Source organism: Zea mays, chromosome 8, assembly GCF_902167145.1.
Source record: "Zea mays cultivar B73 chromosome 8, Zm-B73-REFERENCE-NAM-5.0, whole genome shotgun sequence".
Taxonomy (NCBI): Eukaryota; Viridiplantae; Streptophyta; class Magnoliopsida; order Poales; family Poaceae; genus Zea; species Zea mays.
Window position 1 is genome coordinate 138,629,640 of NC_050103.1, and position 24,458 is coordinate 138,654,097.

General features: G+C 43.7%; 3 protein-coding genes across 4 annotated transcripts; all 3 read left to right on the forward strand.

Moving 5' to 3' along the window:
- The first annotated feature begins 2,861 nt into the window (after positions 1–2,861).
- MMT1 (Methionine S-methyltransferase) lies at positions 2,862–13,294 on the forward strand. 2 transcript variants are annotated; one of them, XM_008657191.3, is made up of 12 exons: positions 2,862–3,454; positions 7,780–7,973; positions 8,245–8,451; positions 8,538–8,633; positions 9,731–9,919; positions 10,051–10,239; positions 10,319–10,555; positions 10,645–10,779; positions 10,862–11,182; positions 11,293–11,472; positions 11,685–12,650; positions 12,755–13,294. In XM_008657191.3, the coding sequence occupies exons 1-12, from the start codon at positions 3,127–3,129 to the stop codon at positions 13,061–13,063; spliced, it is 3,351 nt and encodes a 1,116-aa protein (XP_008655413.1). In that variant the 5' UTR covers positions 2,862–3,126; the 3' UTR covers positions 13,064–13,294. The 2 variants fall into 2 exon arrangements, with proteins under 2 accessions (XP_008655413.1, NP_001104941.2); NM_001111471.2 differs by lacking the exon at positions 2,862–3,454 and adding an exon at positions 6,047–6,301 and having other exon boundaries at positions 12,755–13,284.
- A 1,240-nt stretch (positions 13,295–14,534) lies between these two features.
- Positions 14,535–15,916, forward strand: LOC100216874 (uncharacterized). The gene is made up of 2 exons (NM_001143263.1): positions 14,535–14,826; positions 14,922–15,916. The coding sequence occupies exons 1-2, from the start codon at positions 14,599–14,601 to the stop codon at positions 15,003–15,005; spliced, it is 312 nt and encodes a 103-aa protein (NP_001136735.1). The 5' UTR covers positions 14,535–14,598; the 3' UTR covers positions 15,006–15,916.
- Positions 15,917–20,109: 4,193 nt separating this feature from the next.
- LOC103635983 (Putative DUF1664 domain family protein) lies at positions 20,110–23,085 on the forward strand. Its single transcript, XM_008658345.1, has 11 exons — positions 20,110–20,305; positions 20,697–20,770; positions 20,920–21,006; positions 21,128–21,206; positions 21,452–21,522; positions 21,740–21,841; positions 21,927–22,016; positions 22,138–22,212; positions 22,305–22,337; positions 22,420–22,494; positions 22,586–23,085. The coding sequence occupies exons 1-11, from the start codon at positions 20,269–20,271 to the stop codon at positions 22,940–22,942; spliced, it is 1,080 nt and encodes a 359-aa protein (XP_008656567.1). The 5' UTR covers positions 20,110–20,268; the 3' UTR covers positions 22,943–23,085.
- Positions 23,086–24,458: the final 1,373 nt, after the last annotated feature.

A 24,458-nucleotide genomic window follows, 5' to 3' on the forward strand; every position in this document is an offset into this window, starting at 1 on the left:
TCCTTTGAACCATGTTGGCGCTGGAGTGGCCCTCGCCTCCTTTAGATCCCGTGTCCTTAGCCCGAGCTTTCTCCTCAACATCCAGAGACACTATCAGATTTTCAACTGATATCGCCTGCCTCTTATGTTCCAGAGATGTGGCGAAGTTCCTCCATGTAGAAGGCAACTTTGCAATAATGCATCCAACCACAAATCAGTCAGGAAGGACTATCTTAAGGTGGTCGAGCTCCTTGGCTATACACTGTATTTCATGAGCTTGCTCTACAATAGAGCGATTATCAGCCATCTTATAATCATGAAAGCTCTCCATGATATACAGGTCACTGCCAGCATCTGATGCACCATACTTAGTAGTAAGTGCATCCTACAACTCTTTCCCGTCTGTGTGCTGAATATTCGCATCAACCAGACGGTCAACAAGGGCGCTAAGAACGACTCCCGTAAAGATAGTATTGGCATGGTCGTACTCTTTCTCCTGTTCAGGCGTCAGTGGACCCTCAGATTTGCCTTTACTAACATGGAAGACATTCATAGCAGTAAGCCAGAGCGTGACCTTGACTTGCCATATCTTAAAGTGCATACCATTGAACTTTTCTGGCTTCAGCGCGTCGGCAAAAGCAGCCATAGAAAAACTAGGAAATTGTCTACAATAAGGTTTTTGGATTGTTGAATAATTAGACAAATTCTAGATTAAATTCCGTATATAAATCATGACCAAATCAGAATAACTCAAGTAAAAAGTCAAATCAGATGATGCGTACTGATCAGACATACTGGTTGATGGCGTGAGCAGGAATCAGCAGGCTCGACGACGTCGAAGCAGCGAAATCAGCAGGGTCGACGAGGTCAGAAGAACACGAGTAGTCGCATGAGGACGCTTCCTAAAAACCTTATTCGCCCTCTCCCGGTGCAGGATCTAGAAGACGAAGGGTTCCGGAGACCTGCTCTCCTGATCGCAGATGCACGTCTGCGGTCGGGATGAAGAGAACTGGAAGGCGGATCAATTATGAAGAGAGGCGAAAGCAAAACTGGGATGATCTGGATGCTTGCTGCCAGGCTCCTTTTATAGGGTCGAGTCCGCGACCAGATAACTATCTTCGATCTTATCCGCCCGCGAAAATCTCGCGTTCAGTTTAGATTTTATAGCGATCGGTTAGGATTCTAAACTTAATAGTCAAGTAACCAAAAATTCAAACGGCAAAAGGAAGCCACGCCCCCGCAAGGCGAGGGGACGGATTTCGGCGGACCATTCACGCGCATGTCGTGCGCCCGCGCCCTTCGCCCCGCCCAGGCGAGCGAGTGCGCGCGTGTGGCTCTCCATACTCTCTCCTCTCATCCATGACTTGGTGAGTGAGTGTGGCTTCCATATTTAAGCTAGCTCTACTCCACTAGAACTAGCAATTTGGTGCTATTGGTTCCACCATTCCCTAGCCATACACTTATATGTGCTTTTGTGATTTTCCTGAGATTTATTTGAATTTCTCAATTGGGCCTAGCCCATAAATCCTAACAATACATAGTTTATATTCGGTTTGTCTTCTAAACTCGGGTGTGACAAGAGCATAGAACAATCTAAGCAATCAAGTAAACAAGTAGACACAGAAGCACGAGAACCTTAGGCTCTATCTTGTAACACATTTAAACACCAACAACGATTTCAACACCATATATACTGGATATTGAACCAGTCTAAATACTCCCTCAAGCTCATTAGAGCAAAGACATTAGGACAGTCTCCAAAATCCTCACCTAACCTACACATTTATTTGTCGTTGGTTCAAATCCATGACAACGACTTAGATCTATCCAAAGCTAATCACATACTTAGTAAATCTCTATGATATAAAACACCAATTTTCATTGTTCCATCATCATGACCCGCATTTAAATGGTAAAAGCTAAAATTAATTATGCATAAATGAGGAATTCAAACTATGGTTGTTGGCTCTAAATCCACACTCGCACCTACCTAGCCAACATGACACATATGTCTTTGTATTTTATACTTTATACTTAAGTATAAATGAAAAATGTAGCAATATTTTCACTTTGATAGTGATCATTAGTCCACTAGTTATCTTAATCACAAAAGCCAAACGACCCACGTTGAGCGTGTACTATGCAACCTCTCAGAAGAATTCTTAGTTAAATTTAAATAGGTTTTATAGACCTAGTCAAACTTTAAACACATTTTAATGGACGGAGGCACTATTTTAAGTTTTGAACGACGTGGACGTGCACCGCGAATATGATATATATATATATATGCATGTATAAACTAGAGCGACCTTGACCCCGGCGTGCGACAGGAAAGGTATGTTAAGACAGCAACAAATAACGAAAAAGCACAGTAGCGTGGAAGGCAACTTGTCACGGGCATTATTATTGATGATGAAGAGAGGTAGTGTGACTATTAAGGCGTCGTTTAGTTTATGAAATGTAACGTAAATAAATAATGGTAATAATTAATACTCGATTACTAGTGGTAACAAGTTTGAATATGACTGTATCAATTTCTATTGTGATATTCGATTACTGTTGGACTTAAACAAACATGCACTACGAAATCCAGCTCTTTACCAATTACTCGGCGCTTTATCGAATGCATTTTATCGGGCACTCAATAAATTATTCTTTGTTGAGTGTTACTCTCAATGAACTAATAAAACTCTCGACAAAGACCACGTTTATCGAGGTTTTAACGTTATGGATTAACGTTCACGCTACAAACATGTGAAGAACCTAATAATTGTCTCTTGGTTAGGGTGAGCAGCCGGCCACCACTTGCTTATTTTAATTTGGTTGTTTAAAGTCAAGTTAAATAAAATCTGACGACCTAAATGATGCACACATCTGTTTGTCGGTTCCAAATTATGGATTCGCTCGAATTTTGCTGTGAGTATATTATGAAAAAAAATACTAAATGGAAATATGACGACTGGCGAGAGCTAGCTAGCACAAAGGTCGTCGTCGACCATGTCTGTGGCGTCTATAAAGCAAAGCTACATACATGGCGCGTACTGCACCACCGTACCTTGCGTACCGGCTGGAAGAAGCAAACAAGCCAAGCTATAGGCTCTAGCTAGCTCCGGCGGACCTCAGCGGCCGGGATCAGATCGGAATCGGATGGGCAGCGTGGGCGTGGAGGCGGATGACGACGGCAGCATCGTCAAGGAGTTCCTGCAGCGGTGCGAGCCCTCCGGCGACGCCGCCTACGGCGAGCTCAGGGCTCTGCTGGCGCGCCTCCACGACCCGGCCACCAGGCGCGACGCGCGCCTCTTCCTCGCCGCGCTCCACCGCCACCAGCAGCGCAGCTCGTCGGCCGCCGGCGGACTAACGCACGAGCAATTCTTTCGACGCTTCGGCTTCCGCATGCAGGAGCTGCTGCTCCAGGATACCGCCACCGACATAACCGCCTCCAGCTTCATCGCCACCAAGCCCGCCGCAGCCGCAGGTTTTTATATACACATATGTATTGTTTTCTCCGTATTAGTAATTATTAATAACTCGTTTAATTTATTTCCCTTTTTTAATTTCAGTATATATTTATACAGAATTCGAGTGTGTCTCTCCACTTGGCACATCACATTCTCACTCACTCAGCTCCTTTGACTGCATGCGGGGGCGGTGCTTCGCTTTTGCAGTCGTAGTAGTGTAGTGCCCATTTATCAAAGAGTGGACATAAAAAACAACCTATGATGCCTTAACCGACAAAAGTTATCATTTATTTATTTTTTGTATACATTGGCCTCATGATTCACAAGGAAATGTATTATTAATAAGTTGCAGCTTGTTCGCTGCGGCTTGCTGCGGCTGCAATCCGGCTGCGGCTGCGGCTTCTACAGTATTTTTCTCTCTATGGATTACAGCTGCAGCAATCCAAACAGCTGCAACAGTGTCGGCTTGTAGCCAGCCGAACACGCCCTTGTCTTGCCGTCCCTACTCACCTACCGCCAATAGGGCGAGCCTTTCCCAAATTCTTAAAAAAATCTAGCAAAGAGGAGGCTCTTTGATAGATTTTTCCTAAAAAAAGGTCTGAGCTCCTTAAAAAACAGCACGAGCCGGGATTCGGTAAAATGAATTTCTACTGCTTCTCTCCCATGTTTTTCTTTCGATCGAAATTACATCATAAGAGAAGCTATAAAAAAGCTATATTTTCCAACTAAATAGTGTGCTCTTTCTAGAGTTCTTCATAAAAATAAGGTAAAAATAAGGAGAGAGTTATTTTCTTAGTGGAAACATAGTTAATCTTGAAGCTGGCAGATAAATAGCCCTACCAAACGGGTATCGACCCAGTGTCGAATTCTCGCAGTCATATGAGTTTAGTAAATGCTATAATTAATAATTTAATATGATATTAAAATAATAACTCAACAGGTGGACAACTACTCCAATAAATAGAGTGTAATATAGCAATATTATTATACATAAAAAAGAAAGTAAGAATGTGGTTATCCTGTAGTAAGGTAAGTACTATATAGATGATCAAATGAGCCGTGGTAAATGGGCAGGCACTAAGCACGGCACGGGCACGGGCACAGGCACGATTCATATAGTGCCAGTGCCAGCACGACACAAGTCTAGTGACATGCTTGAGCCGCCACCCCGTACGATGGGCTGGCACGATTAAGTGGTCGGCATGGTTAGACACGACTTAGGCCAACCGGTGATTTATAGATGTGACTGATATGTGCACATGATTGTAAATTGTTATTTGCTATGATTTTAAACATAATAAATTTACTTTATAATGGTATAAATATCAAATTTTAAAATTATATATATAATATTAAATATTTTATATATTTTTTGCGCTTTTAAAATGAAATAGTGTCTGGGCTCGCACAGATAGGGGTGGATAACGAGCCAGCTCGGCTCGGCTCCTCCGAGTTCGAGCTGGCTCGTTAAGCTAACGAGCCAGCTCGGCTCATTTAGCTTGCGAGCCAGAGCAGAAAAATAAAATAAAATGTACGTAATAATTATTTTTTAGTTAATTTCAAACTAATTTAACAATAGAAAATAGTAATTATATTCATAGTTTCACAAACCACGTCAATATAACACCAAATTAGCACAATTCATCACTCATTAATTTACAATTCACATACATTTCATCAGTTTAACCTATAATTATATTTGCATAGACCAAATTAACACATAGACATAGTTCATTAATTATTAGTTTAATTCATAGACCATAGATACCTCACGTATATATAACATGTTCATCAATTATTCTGTAAATGATATGCATATAGTTTCGTTTTGCTGGAATATGGTAGCTCGTTTAGCTCGCGAGCTGGCTCGTTAACGAACCGAGCTGGCTTGTTAACGAACCGAGCTAGGATGTCAGCTCAGCTCGTAAAAAAATTCAAACGAGCCGATCCGAGCCGAGCTGACTATGAACCGAGCGAGCCAGCGAGCCACGAGTATTTCGTCCAGCCCTAAGCACAGACACTACTAGATGGTAGTGCAATATAGTGCTGACACGACATGATTAGTCACTACAATATAGTGTCTGGGCCGCTGGTTAGGCACTAGTGCCGGTATGACACGGCACGATTATTAATAGTGTCTAATAGTGTTGTGTTTAATAGTGTCGTGCCTTATAGTGCTAGTGTTTTGCCGGACCGGACAACCCATTTAACCATCTATAGTAAGTACTATTTAACACAATATTCCCTCCATCCCAAATTAAAATTCTTTTTACACATTTAATAAATTTATACAATGATTAATATATGTGTTTTATGTTCGTGTTTAGATTTATTTTTATCTATTTAAATATAGACATAAAATTAAATTGAAGTGCTAAAGTGAATACTAATACGAAACAGAGGGAGTATTTTACCTGTTTAACCCCGCGCCCTCCTCGTCGACGGCGGCGTCGCCTCGTCGGCCCGGCCCACCACCGTCTATAAAGGCAGAGCAGGCACGCTGCCATTTTCTTTCCACCTCACTGACCCTCTCCTTCCTCCCACCTTCGGCCCATCCATCTGTCCGTCTTCGCCACCCGTGGTCTCCAGACCAATCCGAGGCACGGGACATATGGCGGCGCTGGCGGGCGAGGACAAGGACGTTGACGCCTTCCTCGCGGACTGCACGGCGTCGGGAGACGCCGCGTATGGCGCCGCCAAGGCCGTGCTCGAGCGCCTCCACGCCCCCGCCACGCGCCCCGCCGCACGACGCCTCCTTGGCGCCGTCCGCCGACGCTTCGCCGCCTCCCGCGCCGCGGGGGAGGACTGCTTCCGCACCTTCCACTTTCGCATCCACGACGTCGTCCTCGACCCACACGTACAAGGTCTTGCTGCCTCTACTACATCCACTGCTGCTCCGTCTCACATCCCCCGCGCCACAGCCACAGTTTTGTTGTCGTTTTTCTCGTCACCCTTGGTTGGATTTGGACTGCACTGCGCGATCTGCTTCCCACTAAATCAAATCTCGCGCCAACGTGACTTTCCATGCACATTTTTACGGCCTGTCACCAGTAATCTGCGATCAAATGTGCCCATATTTTTCACCTTCATCGCTGAAGAAAAATGGGTCTCGCGATACCTCCGTTACCTGCTACTTTTATGCCAACCAGTTGTAGGGTGTTTGGTTTCTACTAAATTGATAAATACGGAAACTCGTATTTGACAATTTAGTAACTAAAATAAAATAAAAAATTAGTCCTTATAAACCAATCACGGTGCTGGTGCCGGATCCATCGGTTTTCATCAGAAAACAATTATTTAGGACTAGTTTGGAAAATCTATTTTCCTAATGGTGCGTTTGGATCCCTTTATTTTAGAGGAATTAAAATTCACTCAATAAAGTAACTTATTTAGTTTACAACTTGACATTCCACCACTTTCTAAAGTTAAGATATAAGCATATCTAAATTTTATGGGGTGGAGGATGGGAAATGATTTTATGCATTAGTAGAATTTGTTTCTATTCTGTAACTTACATGACACTCTTCGTCTCACTCCTTTATAATAAAAATGTAGCACATAAATATCTCCGACATCTTGCTAATAATAGTATACAAATATATTTTGCATAAAACCGAATTGGCTTAATTAATATATGCCTAAATTATTATTATTAGAATGGAATTCAGTTCTAATAATCCAAACAGGGCGTAAGGGATTTCTTGGAAAAATAGAAATCTCTTGCGAATGGAGTTTCTAAACTAGCCCTTATAGCGGAATTATGCCTACATTACCCATATGATATTCGGGAACCATGTGGCCGATGCATAATGCAGAGATTTATGTGTACACTTCTGGAAAGCTCTGTTTTCCATGCTGGTTATGCAGGGAACAGTATGATTTGGTTGTTCAATAATTTAGATTCTGGTTGTCTACTACACATAAAAGGCAACTCTTCCCTTCATCTGTCTTCCAGTATTTTTTTTATTTCATTTACTTTAGACTTTAAATGACATCAGCCTCGTGCAAGGCATGTTGTGAGGATGACTTACTCTGGCTACATTGAATTAGAAACGTCAGTTGAGTATCTATTGGCATTCCCACTGGACAAGCTTGCATTTTATGGGCATCGCGTCTTTTACATGGTTTTCTTATGCTGGAGGGAGAAGGGAGTTGTTGCATTGGAACGATTATGATTTGTTAGATCGTAACACAAAGGTCTATTGTTGTCATTTGGGTGCATAAACTCTTGTCTCTTGTTGGCTTTGGCTCAGTGACATAAGCTTCCAGTATATCAGCACACTAATTCTACCAAGTATCTAGCACCTGGTTTTATCATAACAAATTTATCAACTCCTTCTAGGTTTCCAACAAATGAAGAAGTTGACAATGATGGAGATACCAAGCATCTTCATTCCTGAAGATTGGTCATTCACTTTCTATGAGGGCCTCAACCGTCATCCAGACTCCATTTTCAGGGATAAGACAGTAGCTGAGCTGGGATGTGGCAACGGTTGGATATCTATTGCTCTTGCAGAGAAGTGGTGCCCTTCAAAGGTCGACCTGTCTTTTCCTGCACATTTTTGCTGTATAGTGTATACTCAATTCCTCATTGCAAACATAAGCTGATCTGGAGCACTTCAAACTTGAGCATTTGTTCATGTATACAAGATGGATTATGAGGTTCTGATTTGCCTAGTGCACCTGAGGGAAACTCAAAATTTTATTTGCATTCAGCTTGGCATGACCCTGTCATTTTAATTGTTTTCTGGGCTTTTTTATTTCTGTTGGAATCCAAACTGACAATTTTTTAACACATTCTTTGAAGGTCTATGGCCTGGATATAAACCCAAGAGCTGTGAAGATTGCATGGATAAACCTGTACTTGAACGCATTAGATGACGACGGTCTCCCGATCTATGACGGGGAGGGGAAAACATTGCTCGATAGAGTTGAATTCTATGAATCTGATCTCCTTTCTTACTGTAGAGACAACAAGATAGAGCTCGATCGTATTGTTGGATGCATACCACAGGTACAGTCAAGAGTCAACTGTTCCAATGTTCGGTGAGATGAAACGAAAGAAGGAAAATATTTACTTACACTATATCCTTATTTCAGATTCTCAACCCAAATCCAGAGGCGATGTCAAAGATTGTAACAGAGAATTCAAGTGAGGAGTTCTTGTACGCCTTGAGTAACTACTGTGCTCTTCAGGTTAGTTGTAGGATGTCTTTCATATATACGTCCCTAGGATAATGGTAGCCCTCCCATTAACTAATTTATGAATTTCATAGTAATAGAAATCCATTTCCTACAGTGACAGAATTTCAAACTTGCTATCCTCTTGCCTGTTATCAAACAAATGCAGTGAAATGCATGAAACCTAAGCCATGCTATTTAATTATAATGATTTGTCTTCAAGTTATATGTTCGTCTGAAGTTAAGGGTCAGAAAAATATATTTATGTGCGAAAGGGCATCTAGCTGAGTTGTTTAGGTAGCTTGAATAGTACTCCTTGGGTCATGTGTCCAACTTTTTGTGGGAGTGAATTTTCAGGATGGGGTTAGAAAGATTCCCTTGTTTCTCTCTCACCAAAGCATGGGTCTAAGGTCCGGCCTTAGTCATGGTCATGACATTCTTACTGGGCCACTATGCCACTGTGTATGGGTGAGGTAAGTGTTCGAGGGTTCTCTACAACTGCATTAGAAGGCAATGCTTGGACGTTGTTTTTATCCCTCGCATGCCAGATTTTTAAATATATTTGGACACTTTACTTTGTAGCTACAGCTTTGACTATGTCCATTGAAACAGTTGACCTCAACCAACATGTTAAGTGTTTAGCATGTTGTTTCTTGAAACGGTATATGCGAAATTTTATTGACAAAGTACTAGCAACAGCAACAAGCATGGTTTTTAAAGCGGTAAGGCGGTCCAAGGCGTTGGAGCACCGCCCGGACGCCTAGGCGAGGTAGGCGGGCAAGGCGTCTAGGCGTTAGACCACCGCCCGGACGCCTAGGCGACGCCTAGGCGACGCCTTAAGAACAGAGGCAACAAGGCTATTTATTTATGTTGTGGTTCTAAGATTCATGGAAGTAGAATATCTAGGAACAATTTTGGATGTATTGGATCCTCCATCAGAATTGAAGTTAACAATGTTTTCTAAAAATGTTAGGAAAAATGATGGGCATATGTTTCATGAAGTCAATAGTTAGTTAAATGATTATTCAGACCAATCCTACATTAGAATTTCTTTGCTTAAGGATTTTGATTTTCTTTTATGTTTGCCAACATCGATATCTTTCTGCATCCAGGGTTTTGTCGAGGACCAATTTGGCCTTGGGTTGATTGCTCGTGCGGTGGAAGAAGGGATATCTGTCATAAAGCCTTCAGGTATTATGGTATTCAACATGGGAGGTCGACCAGGACAGGGTGTCTGTGAACGTCTATTTCGACGGCGTGGGTTTCGCATTACTAAGCTCTGGCAAACCAAAATTATGCAGGTAGTAAGGCTGTGGCACACCAGAATATTTTCTGCATCTATAGTATGTTCTGGTTAGGGACTATAGTTTCATCTATTTCTCAATGCTTTATTTTGTTTAGCACCGTTACTAATTAATTGGTTTGCTTGCAGGCTGCTGACACAGATATTTCAGCTTTGGTTGAAATTGAGAAAAACAGCAGACATCGATTCGAGTTCTTCATGGATCTTGTTGGGGATCAGCCTATCTGTGCTCGCACAGCCTGGGCATACATGAAATCTGGTGGTCACATTTCACATGCTTTGTCTGTGTATAGCTGTCAACTTCGCCAGCCCAACCAGGTTACTTTTGTGTTCTCTAATGATCTCTAAGAGTAATAATGTGACAGTTGGAATAGTACTCTTATTATTGAACTTTCAGGTGAAGAAAATATTTGAGTTTCTTAAAGATGGATTCCATGAAGTCAGCAGTTCCCTTGATTTATCCTTTGACGATGATTCTGTAGCTGAGGAAAAAATTCCCTTCCTAGCTTACCTTGCTAGTTTTCTGAAAGAGAACAAGTCAAATCCCTGTGAGCCACCAGCTGGATGTCTAAACTTTAGGAAACTTGTTGCTGGATTTATGAAGAGCTACCATCACATTCCTCTAACTCCTGATGTAAGATTTGTCTAAATTGTCTTAAAATCTACCTGTTCTATGTTTCTTTCCTATGATTCACATGATGCTGATTTTTCTCCTATCACTAGAATGTCGTTGTGTTCCCTTCTCGCTCTGTGGCAATAGAGAATGCTCTTCAATTGTTCTCACCGGCGCTTGCAATTGTTGATGAACATTTAACCAGACACTTGCCCAAGCAATGGTTAACATCTTTAGCAATTGAGGTACCTTGGTTACTCCATTATATCTGTGTGAGTTGTCATGGGTCTGGATGTTCTGTAGAACACATTTTTTTGTGAATTTCAGGGAAGAGCAGATTGTAATCACGCCGATGGTACAGTTACTGTAATTGAGGCACCACGCCAATCAGATTTACTGATTGAGTTGATCAGGAAGCTGCAGCCTCAGGTGGTTGTTACTGGCATGGCTCAATTTGAGGCTATCACCAGTGCTGCTTTTGAGAACCTACTAAACGTAACAAAAGATGTTGGCTCCCGGCTGTTCCTGGATATTTCTGAGCATCTGGAGTTGTCTAGCCTGCCAAGCTCTAATGGTGTATTGAAATATCTTGCTGGAAAGACATTACCGTCACATGCAGCTATACTGTGTGGTTTAGTAAAGAATCAGGTGCCTACAACTTTAACACAACAATTGATTTCCATTTCCATTGGTGCACTGGACCGGCATGCTGTTCCATTTGTAACCGCTTTATCTGATTTTGTGGACTAAACTTGTAGGTGTACTCTGATCTGGAGGTTGCTTTTGCCATTTCCGAAGATGCAGCTGTATATAAAGCATTATCACAAACTATTGAGCTATTGGAAGGCCACACTTCTCTGATCAGCCAGCACTATTATGGTTGCCTTTTCCACGAGCTTCTGGCATTTCAGATTGCTGACCGTCATCCACAGCAAGAGGTAAAGGGTTTACCTCACCCATAATCCATCCTTACCATTAACTTTCATGTTCAATAGTTCCCTTTTGTAATGATTACTGAACATTCCCCTTAGTTGAATAGTAGCTATTCAAAATGCGCAGCCGAATGTGTGGTAGGATGTCTTGTTGTGTTCCTTTTCAGACCTTAACGGTGCCCTTTATTTGTTCTTTGTTTATCTTTGCTCTTTTTCAGAGACAACCTGCGGAAGTGATACCTCAGCAGATGATAGGATTTTCTGACCCAGCTGTGTCTACCCTAAAGGCTACTGAATTTTTCGTTCCTGGTTCAGCTGAATCCAGCATTATTCATATGGATTTAGATCGCAGCTTCCTGCCAGTACCTTCAGCAGTGAATGCGTCTGTTTTTGAAAGTTTTGTCAGGCAGAACATCACTGATTCTGAAACCGATGTCCGTTCCAGCATCCAACAGCTGGTGAAAGACAGCTATGGTTTATCCGCAGCTGGTTGTGCAGAAATTATCTACGGAAACACCTCCGTAGCACTCTTCAACAAGCTCGTCCTTTGTTGCATGCAAGAACAGGGCACCTTGCTTTTCCCCTTGGGCACCAATGGCCACTACGTCTCCGCAGCAAAGTTTGTGAACGCTAGCACCGTGACTATACCGACAAATCCCAGTTCAGGGTTCAGGATCGAGCCCAAGGTTCTAGCTGACACTCTTAAGAATGTATCTCGGCCGTGGGTGTATGTTTGCGGCCCCACGATCAACCCTACTGGCTTTCTGTACAGTGACAGTGACATCCGAGAGCTGCTCTCCGTATGCGCTGAATATGGAGCCAGGGTAGTGATAGATACATCCTTCTCTGGCCTGGAGTACGAGACCGATGGATGGAGGCAGTGGAATCTGGCAGGATGCCTTTCCTCTTTGAAGCGTTCAGAGCCATCGTTCTCTGTGGTCCTGCTCGGAGAGCTGTCCTTTGCGCTGACTGCAGGTGGGCATGACTTTGGGTTTGTGATATTGGGTGACTCGTCGTTGGCTGAGACGTTCCATAGTTTTTCTAGCTTGAGTCGACCGCACACCACATTGAAGTACACTTTCAAGAAGCTGCTGGGGCTTAAGAACCAGAAGGACCAGCATTTCTCGGATCTGATAGTGGAGCAGAAGGAGGAGCTGAAGAATCGCGCCAACCAGTTGATACAGGTTAGCTAGCTCATCACACGCTCTGCAACCATTGTGTGATTCCATCCATCTATCTATCTATCCTTAATGTCTGACTCATGGTGATTTTACAATGATATGAACAGACACTGGAGAGCTGTGGCTGGGAAGCTGCCATCGGTTGCGGTGGCATCTCGATGCTGGCGAAGCCCACCGCGTACATGGGGAAGGCCTTCAAAGCTGCTGGCTTCGACGGCGAGCTGGACGCGAGCAACATCCGGGAAGCCATCCTGAGGGCCACTGGGCTGTGCATAAACAGCAGCTCCTGGACGGGGATCCCTGGCTACTGCCGGTTCAGCTTTGCTCTGGAGAGGGGGGAATTCGAGCGTGCGATGGGATGCATAGCTCGGTTCAAGGAGCTGGTTCTGGGAGGCGCTCAGATGAATGGTGCCTGATGGAGCAATCCATGTTATACGTAACCTTGGTGCTGTGTAGTAGCGATGATATTGTTCCAGGTGATGGAGATATCAAGGAATAACAAGAGCCTACCTGCTGTGAAGTCAATGTACTACTAGGATGGATAGGGCGCTTCGATGCGCCCTTTCTGTCTTCGAATTGCTGTGCTGTGCACGGAGAATAAACATATACTATTATATATATACATACAATTTGCTAAGATATACTCCTATTTGTTGTCGTTCCATGCATAACCGTAACCCATTAATTCCAAAGAAACCTGGGGGGTCATGATCTTGTGAACCGTTGGGATCATGATTAGAGGGAAATTTTTGTTTTTAGAATGGATTGCGCAGCTTGATTTAACTGGAAATACTGATTTGATGGATGGAATGGAACAAGTGTACATAAATTGTTGGAGGTTACAATGTAGGCCTGCATCAGGCCTTAGGTGCAAGCAGACACGAGCTACAACAGTAGCTTGTTAGGGAGTTCATCTTTACAAAGATGGACGAGCTGGTGGTATAAGAGCTTAATCAATGTTAAGGCTCCCTTTGGCAATTTTTCCCATTTCCTGTATGATTTCTTTAAAATTCCTGCTTTTTAAAGGAGCCCTATATATAACATACAATTGGATCATATAATGTAACGGACCTCAAAGCTTGTTTGCATCCGTACGACCGACTGGAGTTCGATCAACATTAATCTATGACTATTGTTACATCTTATTACGAACTAATGATTTATATGCTACCACTATGTACTAGTCCTGTAGCAGTTGTTGTTGACTTGCCTAGGGGTAGGCATTTTAAAATAAAAATTCAAACCCGAATATATCGAATTGTCAGTCTATTCGGGTTCAAGTTCGGTTCCTATATATGCTATGTTTAGAGGTATGAGTTCGGGTTCGGTTTCTAACCTTTAAAACCCGAATAGACCGAATAACCCAAAATATAAAAAAACTGAAGATATTATATTTATTAATTTATTAGTTAAAAATTATAATATCATCTTAACGATAGTATATATATCTCTGTATGATATTTTTTATAGTCACTTGTTATAATAATAATATTTCGAATTAATTATTCATTGTATATATTTTAATAAAAAATACAAGTCTCTCTACTATTCGGATCTATTCGGTGGATCGAATAGACCGAACCAAAATCGTGAGTTTATTCGAGTTCGGTTCCTAAAACTATTTTAAAATTTCAGTTCTTATTTTTTAAATCCAAAATTTTATAAACTCGAATAAATCGAACCAAATTACCCTAATCCACAGAATGCCGACTTGCCAACTGCGAGTGTGATGGGCTGCTGATGGCTCGGGCATCAGGCGCAGTATACTTCTCCAGACGGCCGGACAAGCCGTGGTGGGCCTGACACAAATTAAGTGGGCCGGTCCGGGCGACATGCAACAAGTGAAGAAGAGGAAGAAAGGAGACGAGAAAGAAAGGAAACCCTAGGCCGCTACGCCCTTGGCCCCTTCTCTCTCTTCGTCGCGCCGCCGTAGCACGACTCCGACTCGGCCATGGCGACACCCCCAGCTCTCCTATTCCCTTCGCCCTCTTCGGCATCTTCTCCGCCGTCATCCGCGCAGGTAGAGGCGGTGGTCCTCTTCAACGTCTGCGACAGCTACGTGCGGCGACCGGACCAGGCAGACCGTGTCATCGGCACCCTCCTTGGATCCCTCCTCCCCGATGGCACCGTCCACGTCCGCAACTCCTACGTGGTCCCCCACAGCGAGTCGGCCGACCAGGTCGGTTCGGATCACGTCCCCAACCACCTCACGGATCGATTCATTCCTTCATTCCATCGCATTGGGTCACTTGCTGATGCTGGGCGGTGATGCAGGTCGCCATCGACATCGACTACCACCATAACATGTACGCCTCGCACCAGAAGGTGAACCCCAAGGAAGTCATCGTCGGATGGTGAGCAACCCACCCCATCGCCTCACGATTCCACACCCTCGTTTTATTTATTTTTTCTGGCTCCATCGGTATATCAACACATATGTGAATGCCAGTGCTCCTAATGATTATATAATTGGGCACCGTTTATATGCAACAACTGAATCCCCCAATGCATAGTGTGTTTTTTTGGGCTGAATTACTTTGAGTGGATGCACCCATTTTTCTTATCAAATGCACATTATGCACTGTACATCTCGTTGTTAGGATACTGCTTTGACATTACAAGGCAGATAGCAGCCGAGGACAGAATAACTCTAGAGTAATTAGTTCCATCTTTGTGATTAACAACCATCGATGTGCTCAGAGCTATATTCAGTGTCAGTTGCTTTGATATCATCGAAAGCACATTCAGACACTAGAAAAATCGGCTTGGAAAGCCTGTGAATTGGTTTGCCAAGTATCCTTACTGAACTTTTCAAACCTGTATGTTACCTATCTACTTGTGTAGGTTCTCGACTGGATTTGGTGTTTCTGGGGGAAGTACGCTTATCCATGAGTTCTATTCAAGGGAAGTACAAAGCCCCATCCATCTTACAGTCGACACCGGCTTCACTAGGGGGGAAGCTTCCATCAAAGCCTACGTCTCATCCAACCTGTCCCTCGGTGATAGGCAACTCGCTGCGCAATTTCAGGAAATCCCTCTGGATCTTAGGATGATCGGGGCAGAAAAGGCTGGATGTATGTGTCACTTTCCTGTATGCTAATTCATTCATCGTGTATTATATATTGATGATTGTTTTGGATTACCGGACTGAATTTTGAAGAGCAGAAACACTTTAAGAAATATGTAAATGGCATAGAAGAATGAACTTGCCGCATTGAATGAGAACCCATCAATCCTGCTAGCTGTAGGCTTGCAGTATTTGCAGTGTTAAATTCGTTTATGTTTTTATAAGTATTGGTTTAACACATATTTTCCTGCTGTTTGGGGAAAAATTCATTTTGCACTTGTATTAATTAGTATTTCAGTTACGTTTCTGAACTTCTCAGGAATAGCCATAGCCACAGCAGTAGTTGGATAGTAATAATGCCTCTGTTTCCATTGCTGTATTTGATTTCTCGCAAATAGCTGCTGTTTGTTAGAACCATAATACAGTCTCAATTTTAGTAGCAGAACATTTCAAACTTCCATCACTCTTACTATCTTTTGGTACAGTTGAGATCCTGAAATCTACGATGGTAGAGAAGCTCCCCAATGATCTGGAAGGAATGGAGTCCTCAATGGAGAAGCTTTACATTCTTATTGATGAGATCTACAAATACGTCGATGATGTTGTGGTACGGATCTCTCTCTCTCTCACTCACTCTCCTGCATCTGTTTTTTTCTATTTTATTTTGATTTATTTGGACGCGGGTGAGTAACCTCCATATGACATTGAAGGAAGGACGCGTGGCACCTGATAACAGAATCGGAAGGTTGGTCTCTGAATCTGTTGCTTCAATGCCGAAATTGTCCCCAGCTGCTTTCGATAAGCTTTTCAATGACAAGATTCAGGTAAATTATTTTTTTGGCTCTTGATGGCAGTGTAGGATAGCCACCGTGCTTTTTCTTGCTGATGGATTAACAATAACCGACCCCACAGGATAACCTTGCGCTGGTATACCTGTCAAGCATCACAAGGACACAAATCAGCATCGCCGAGAAGTTGAACACTGCTGCTCAGGCGCTGTGACTTTGGTTGTGGCAGATCTATCTGGTTGAAACGTGGATGTTTGGCCTACGTGACCAATTGGTGACAGGGATGCATTTTTTGTTATTTGTTATTAAAAAATGGGAGAGCTGGCAGGAAAGAAAAGGGTTAGTCAATGATGGGATCCCGGTAGAGTGGTGGATGTTTCTGTTTGGATAGCATTATGTGCTCCAGGCTGAATATTTGTAATGCTCCTTGGTTGTGTAGCGACACAGTTAACGACATGGCAGGCAACCGAGGTCGTCTGGGTACATCGCAAATAGGCTGGTGCCGAGGTGACCTCGACAGGAGTCGCAGCAGGCTGGCACTAATGATGCGAATAAAGCAATACCTCCCAACACGTTAAAACGGGGTCCAAAATTCACCATGATTATGAAGAAGCTGTACAGCTGATGGAAACGTAGGCTCATTGCAAATCAATAAAATGTACTCCGTCTCAAATTAAAATTTTATTTGTATTTCTAGTGGATTTATTTATACAATAATTAATGTATGTTCTATATATATATGCTTGATACAGTAGGAGTGGGTACTCTAGTTGCGGGGTACCGATAGTAAACACTTGATGAAGAGCAATTACGAAACGCTTCACTTATCGCATCGTGTTTCATGTGGTTCCAAGTGAAGATTCTTTAAATTTTACATTTTCTCGAGTCATAGGAACTGCTGTACAATCAAGAGGGATATGTACAATCAAGAGGGATCCGTACAGATGTTTGCATGAGCTCAAAATAATATCCTTCAAAATCTAACTAGTTTGAATTTCATTGCGAAAGTTCAATCCCTTCGAACATTTTTGGTTTGGGGACACTCACTGGCATAGGGCAGTTGAACCAGCCTTATGGGTTGTTCAGCCTGCCTTGACCAGAGGTGCTCTCTAGAATTATGCGGTTGTACCGACCTCTGGTGGGTGGTTCTACCATGTTAGGTCCCTAAAACTCTCTAATTTTTTGCAGTTGACCTAGCCCCTAGTGAGCGATTCAACCGGCTTAGGTCCTCGGACCTCTCTAGTCATATGCGCCTGGGTGGTTCAACCGACATGTTTGGCTAGTGATCTGATTATGAGGTGGTTGAACTGGCCTATCAGGGGCAGTTCAACCATGTCAGGCAGTTGAGGTTGCTGGTTGAACTAGCTAGCTGAACCATGTTCAGCTCTGGATTTATGCGGTTCAACCGACGTCGGGGCAGTTAAATCGACCTTTTCGTAGAAAAGTCAAACTGTTAGCCGTGTGGGAGGGCCTCTCAATATATATCCCTCTGTCATCTCTCCTCATTTACTCTAGCTACTCCCCCGAATTTACTACTCACCAAACTTCAAACAAGGCACATTAACTCTATCTCTCACACCTCGAATCACATCTTCTTCAATCGATTGAAGGAGCCTTTGGTGTGAGGTGATTCATGTTGATTTTGAGTTTGGTTTTTCACTCCCTTCCTCTCTCTCCCTAGCCTCTCTTGAGCTTTTTCAACTTTACTTGTGACCTTTGTGGTCGGCTAAGGGAGGAATAGGGTTGGAAAAGACTCGGTCCTGTGTGGGATCCTCAACGGGGAGTAGGACATCTTTGTGGTGGGTGGCTGAACCTCGGGATAAATCGAGCGTTCTTGTGTTCTTGCGTCATTTGTATTCATAATTTATCTCGTTGCGAGCAAGGGTCCGAGTGTTACCGTGTGTGTGGTTCTTGTGGAGTTCCTCCACTTCCACTAACTACTTTATACCTCGATTGTCTCTGAAATTCATTAGATTTAAGTTACTTTCATTGATATTAGCTATTAGATTTGGATCCAGTGTGAACTTTGTAGTTGATTCGCTTCAGAGTGCTTCAACCGCCCCGGTAGTGGTTGAACGACTTGCACACGTTGAACTTGCTTTATCGCTTTAATTTGAAATTTGAGTTCAAAATTCAAGTGTAGCATATTCACTCTCTCTCTAGGCTACTTTCAAGCCCCTAGGGCTTACCCATGTGGGATCTAAGGTTTTATTCATCATATGCCTAGAGGCGTAAGGGGCCCTGGAAGCGCACTTAATCCATGTCCGGGAGCGTGGGGGACTCTAGGGGCTTTGCCAGGGGCGAAGCCAGCATTTGAGATTGAGAGGGACAAATTAGATTGAGGGGGGCTGTTAAGAGGTATTTTACATTATTTATATGGTGATTAACTAAACAAATTAGTAGCTTCTATGGAATTTGTAGAAGATTAGGGGGGACATTGCCCCCCTGTGCCCCTCCCTAGAATCGCCCCTGGGCTTTGCTCAATTAGTACCATGGACACGAGGGGTCCTAGAGGCTTTACTCAATTAGTATATGAGGATTATACTTAATTAGTACTCTGGGCATGAGAGGCCCTGAATGCGGTACTTTTGCTTGTCTAAAATCTCGGGTCTCGATGCCCAGATCGTGATGGGGCAAAGGGGCTTACTTCTTAGATGCCCTGACCCAGTGCTGCGAATCTAGGTCGGGCTTTTCGGGCCAGCACGAGCACGACCCGAATATAAGAGCCCAAATCACGGCCCGACACGAAATAATATGAGCCGGGCTAGCACGGCCCGAAGGCGGGTCTGGACCGGACCTCAAATTTCGACCCGTCGGGCCTCCGACACGGCCAGCATAGATGGGCCGGGCTTGGGCCGACACGACCCAATTAAGCCCAAACTGTTTAATTTCTTTAATTTAGTAAGATATCGCCTTTATATTGTTGTTATATTTGGAGTTTATGTGGTTAAATGATGCTAGAATTGTTTAATATCTTTAATTTAGTAAGCTATGAACTTTATATGGTTATAATATTTTGATTTTATGTGGTCAAATATATGGGTCGGATTTGGGTCGGCACGGCCCAACAAAGGCACGACGTGGTTTAGGGTCGGACTGGACCACAATTTTTACACTTCGGGCTGATACGGCACGACCCAAAAATTGTTTAGGCTTTCCTGGCCCGAACTCGTTTGTCATGAAGCACGATGGGTTTGGGCCGGGCTGACTCAGCCCGACCCAATTCCCAGCACTACCCTGACCCATAGGGTAGTGGGGGCTCCTTATTTGATGCCCTAGGTGTGAGTGGCTTGAGGATCTATCTGTAAAATACTTCGAAGCGTGATGAGTTGGGGACTACTTGGTAGGTGCCCTTGTTAGACATCCTAGACGTGATCACGTGAGGGAACTTAAGGGTTTTCTGGCAAGAATCTTGATGCATCTAGAACCTCGAAAGCCAACTTGGTAATTTCACACGAAAATTCGTAATTCATTTTTACAAGAAAAAACAGAAAAACTATCCAGCCCAACAGCGCTTAACGGACGAGCTGGGCTATGCGTTTACTACTAATAAATCCAATCCAATTATATATACTAAGTAGCTAGTATTGAATAACTACTGCGTACGGAGATAGGCAATAACTATAAGTAGTTGGATAGGGCATGAAACTTGGAACCGTCGGCGAACATTGAGCCATAGTAATAGATCGCCTTCTCCGCCGCCGCCGCCGTAAGTAGTTCGATCGACGTCGCGGCGGTTCACGTTCCGTTCCCACGTAACGTAGCCATGGTGCTCGGCAGTGTCTTCATCGTCCTCGGCTCCGGTTCGTCGTCGCTACCGCGCTCCCCGCCCGATTCTCTCCCTTAGCTTGTTCCGTTTTTTAATTTCGCGGCCGGCCGGGGCGGCGGTGTCGAGACTTTGTTAGATGGAATTGGATTTGAAGCAGTCTGCGGTGTCAATTGACAACAGCTAACAGATGTGGTGTCTCATGCTGCTACTATTGAATTGAATTTGCCAGATCGAGGAGTATTTTGCTGCGTTAATTAGGTCCTGTTTGATTTGATCATAGGAAATTCGTCTGCTGCTGCCGTGTCCACTTTGCTAGTATTGGCGAATAGAATTCAGAAGAACCGCGTAGTGCATGCATGCTTTTGATCTACTTTTACTAGAGATAACAATGATCTTGATGCCTAACATTGCTTGCTTGCTTGCAGGCGTCGCTGGATCCCTTCTCACCGGTGACACCAAACTTCCGAAACTGGGGGATGTATTCTCTGGAGCCGCCAAGGTAGTATTACCTTACCCTTCTTGTTGGTCGGTCAGATTAATTGACTGTCAATGGAATAGACACATGCATGCAACATGCAGGGTTTATTTATTAATTAATAGCTCTGCGTGTGCTTGCCTGCCTGCCTGTCTTATTATATATATGTACAGTTTGTGAAGAAACATGAAGGCGGTGCCGCAAAGTCTGGGTCTGGCAGCAGCGATAATCAGAATACTTCTCAGCAGTTGCTATCTCAGGTTTGTCGACTTTTGTCTCGCTCGCAGTCGCAGGATATATATATGGGGAATTCTAGCTCATAATCTATGATGTTTGATAATTTTTCGTTAATAATGGGGTGGACCTTATTTGATGTTTCAGATCAACTATATCAGGGAAGAGCTACACACCCTACAGGCCTCAACACCAACTACAGTAGTGACATCGGCTGTGAAATCTGGTCAGTGCTCGGCTGCTCGCTTGTGGCTTCTATATATATATATATGCAGTGCACTATCTATTCTATGGGTTCTGCATCTACTGGTTATGGTGTATCCAATTCAAACTTGGAAATTCACAAACTTCCCCCAACAGCTAGCCCCTTTTCATTGCATATATATGTGGATTAGAGGGGATTAATTAGTTGAATTAGTTTGTTTCCAAATGCGCCCTGGATAATTGTTATCTTACATTTTCCTCTTGTAGGTTCTGGACCATATGCTATAACAGCAGTTGTTGTTGCTGGGGCTATCGGCTACGCTTATATAAAGTGGAAGGTAAGATTTGATGCATTAATTGCCGTACCCTCTGTCCTAAAATATTAATCCTGTTAGCTCTTGATTTTTATGTCTATATTATATATATATATATATATATATAACAAATATATTAATTATTGTATTGATTTTACAGCCCTATCTATCTTACCAGTTAAACGCCATGTTTGATTAATATAGTAGCTTAAATTTTGGGCATTAATAATGAAATGTGCAGGGATGGAATCTCTCTGATATGATGTTTGTGACAAGGCGTGGTTTATCTGAAGCTTGCTCTGCTGTTGGCAGCCATTTGGATAAAGTTTCAGACTCTGTTGTCGTAAGTTTTTTTTTCCCTTAAATTGTTTAGAATTTCAGTTTTATTTCCAACCAACACATATATCTGGCTGGCTACTGCTGTTCAGGTGACAAGGAAACATCTGGCTGGGAGGATTGCCCGTGTGGATATTAGTTTAGATGAAACCCAGCAGATTATCGAGGGCACAAGGGATGAGGTGGAAGTGGAACCTAACCTTATTGCGTTGTACCATCATTTGTTTATCTATCTGGTTTTTGATGCATTTTGAAGGTGGTGGATAAGATAATCACGCAGAGCTCATCATTGACTTGTTGTAGGTCGGAATCATACATGGAGATCTAAGTGCTTTCCAGGAGGACTTGCAATCAGTAAATCTTGTAGTTCGAACTCTGGTACCTAGGCACACTCACTCCATGTGTATGTATATATATATATATATATAGGGTGGTATCACATACTGATGGAAAATCCATATATTTCGCAGGAATCCAAGATGGGACGTCTTGAATGCTCTCAGGTAAGGACTAAGGAGTAAGGAGAAGTTCCTTTACAGAATAATGTGCATGTGGCTAACGTTATTTGGTGATAAATCCTGTCAGGATCAAATGGTAGACGGAATAAATCACTTGTGTGAGTTCACCCGGAAGCTGGAATATAGCCAGACGAAGGCCAATGTTCGTACTTAATCTATTATTATCATCGTCATGGCATATATATGCTGCCCCTGCTGCTTGTGTGATCTCAAGTGTCGTTTTGATTTTGCAGATCTCGTCGCCATCCGTTCCTGCAGTCATGGATTCCTCCTATTCAGAGCGAATTGTAGAGAAGGCTACTAGCTGTTTGCCAAGACTAGCTCTGGAGGCGCCAAACTCACCTGTAGTGCCTAGACCAGAAGAGACATCCCTGCTGCAGGTGGCCGAACAGCCTAAAGCTCTGAAGGAGCAGGAGAAGGAGAACGAGGAAGGTGCTAGCCAAACATGTCAAGCATCATCATCGTCGACTAAAGCAGCAGCAGCAGCAGCAGCTAGCACAAACACACGACGGAAAGCAAGCTCCAGCCGATTGGGGGCCCTCTGGATGCCTGTGATCGGCACTTTGCTCAGGGCTTCTGCTATAAATTAGCTTGGCTGAGCCATGGTGGCAATTTTGTAGGTCCTGCTAGAATTGGCAACGCAGTGCCACCAGATAGCTCGAAAAACGATCAAAACTATCTAGATAGGGTGAAGGTTATCTGCATTGGCAGCGAATTAAGATTTGCATTGCCATCTTACTTGTCTTAAGGGCTTTAGAAACTAGAGACAGCTCTAATTATAGTCACTTATATGACTCACGTTCTCCCAGTCACAGAACTCCCCAGCCCAGATAAAAATACATCAAGCTGAGGGTACCTGCAGTCTTGTTACTTTATATTTCTAATCTAAAAAGAATATTCTAGTACCTCTATACTAATTTCTTCTGCATCCACGTTACTAATTTCTAATAGGCAATGACACCGTGGTAGCAAATATCTAACACGCTTTGCTTCTAAGCCCACTTCTACTAGAATCGCTTCCATAAAAAATGCACAAAATCAACGTGAATGCAGAATCCACCTATTGGGATCAATCTGGGTGCCAAACACTAGAACTAATCACCTAGCTGCGGAAGCGTGGACGGTCCGCGGCACAGGGCCGGACGGTCCGCGACCTAGGCGCAGGAGCAAATCCTGCTTGCTTCCGGACGGTCGGAGAACTGGCGAAGGCTTGGGGGCGAAGGGACCGGTCGGCCAAAGCGGGGGCTCTTCTAGACTTCGCTTGCCACGACTCTGAGTGCAAGCCTTGACGAGATTCGAAGACCCGTCGCCCCGAGCGAAGACCGCCGCTCCTGTCCATGTGGATTGCAGAATGGGGCCACACAGCGCCCTGATGGCCTACTCGGGCCCATGTGTAAGCCCCACTCTGGGTAGGGTTGATGGTGTGTTTGTTTAGATTGTACTTAAGTCCACTGTAATGACCTGTAATGACCCCTAAGGGGGGAATATTCTGGGGGAAGACGTAGGTAACCAGCGACATAATCGTACTTATGAGGGCATGTCCACTCACCTGGTTACCTATAAATACCCCAGCACTGTACATTGACAAGACACGCTTAACAACATTGTTGCCCCTGCCTGTTGTATTGTTGAGCACCAGAGCATTCCTACCTCCCATTGTTTGGGCCCACTCGACCACGTGTCAGTCGGTTCCACATTTGGCGCCCACCGTTCGTGCTCCGACAAACCAATCCTGCGATGACTCCCAAGAAAGCGACTTCAAAGGCCACCACCTCCCTGGACGACGCGACAAAGGTAGTCCTCGCTGAAAAGAAAGGCAAGGAAGCCCTTGTCGATGACGTCCCTCATGAGGCCCTTGAGGATGGAGCAGTCAACAGCAAGCGACCTCACATGTCACATGGAGAACCCGCCTACCCCTGAGGGCACCGTTTGCACGTGCAGCTCTGAAGGACTCCCCTGAAACCCTCCTCCAGGCTTCACCCCCCGGAAGCTAACAATATCATCGGGGACGGGGAAGTCCTAGGCATCTCAGCCGAGGTCCAGCTAAAGTTACGCGCGCTCCACATAAAAAACAATCACCTACAGAAACAGAAGGAAATCCTCGCA

What these genes read in the sequence shown, in the direction of transcription:
- MMT1 (XM_008657191.3), top strand. Translation starts at nt 3,127, where the DNA reads ATGGGCAGCGTGGGCGTGGAGGCGGATGACGACGGCAGCATCGTCAAG. An exon ending in GGCAAACCAAAATTATGCAG is followed by an intron (nt 9,920 to 10,050) that starts GTAGTAAGGCTG and finishes GTTTGCTTGCAG; the next exon opens with GCTGCTGACACAGATATTTC. An exon ending in GTGGTTTAGTAAAGAATCAG is followed by an intron (nt 11,183 to 11,292) that starts GTGCCTACAACT and finishes CTAAACTTGTAG; the next exon opens with GTGTACTCTGATCTGGAGGT.
- LOC103635983 (XM_008658345.1), top strand. Translation starts at nt 20,269, where the DNA reads ATGGTGCTCGGCAGTGTCTTCATCGTCCTCGGCTCCG. An exon ending in CTTCATCGTCCTCGGCTCCG is followed by an intron (nt 20,306 to 20,696) that starts GTTCGTCGTCGC and finishes GCTTGCTTGCAG; the next exon opens with GCGTCGCTGGATCCCTTCTC. An exon ending in ATAGCCAGACGAAGGCCAAT is followed by an intron (nt 22,495 to 22,585) that starts GTTCGTACTTAA and finishes TTGATTTTGCAG; the next exon opens with ATCTCGTCGCCATCCGTTCC.
- LOC100216874 (NM_001143263.1), top strand. Translation starts at nt 14,599, where the DNA reads ATGGCGACACCCCCAGCTCTCCTATTCCCTTCGCCCTCTTCGGCATCT. An exon ending in ACAGCGAGTCGGCCGACCAG is followed by an intron (nt 14,827 to 14,921) that starts GTCGGTTCGGAT and finishes GCGGTGATGCAG; the next exon opens with GTCGCCATCGACATCGACTA.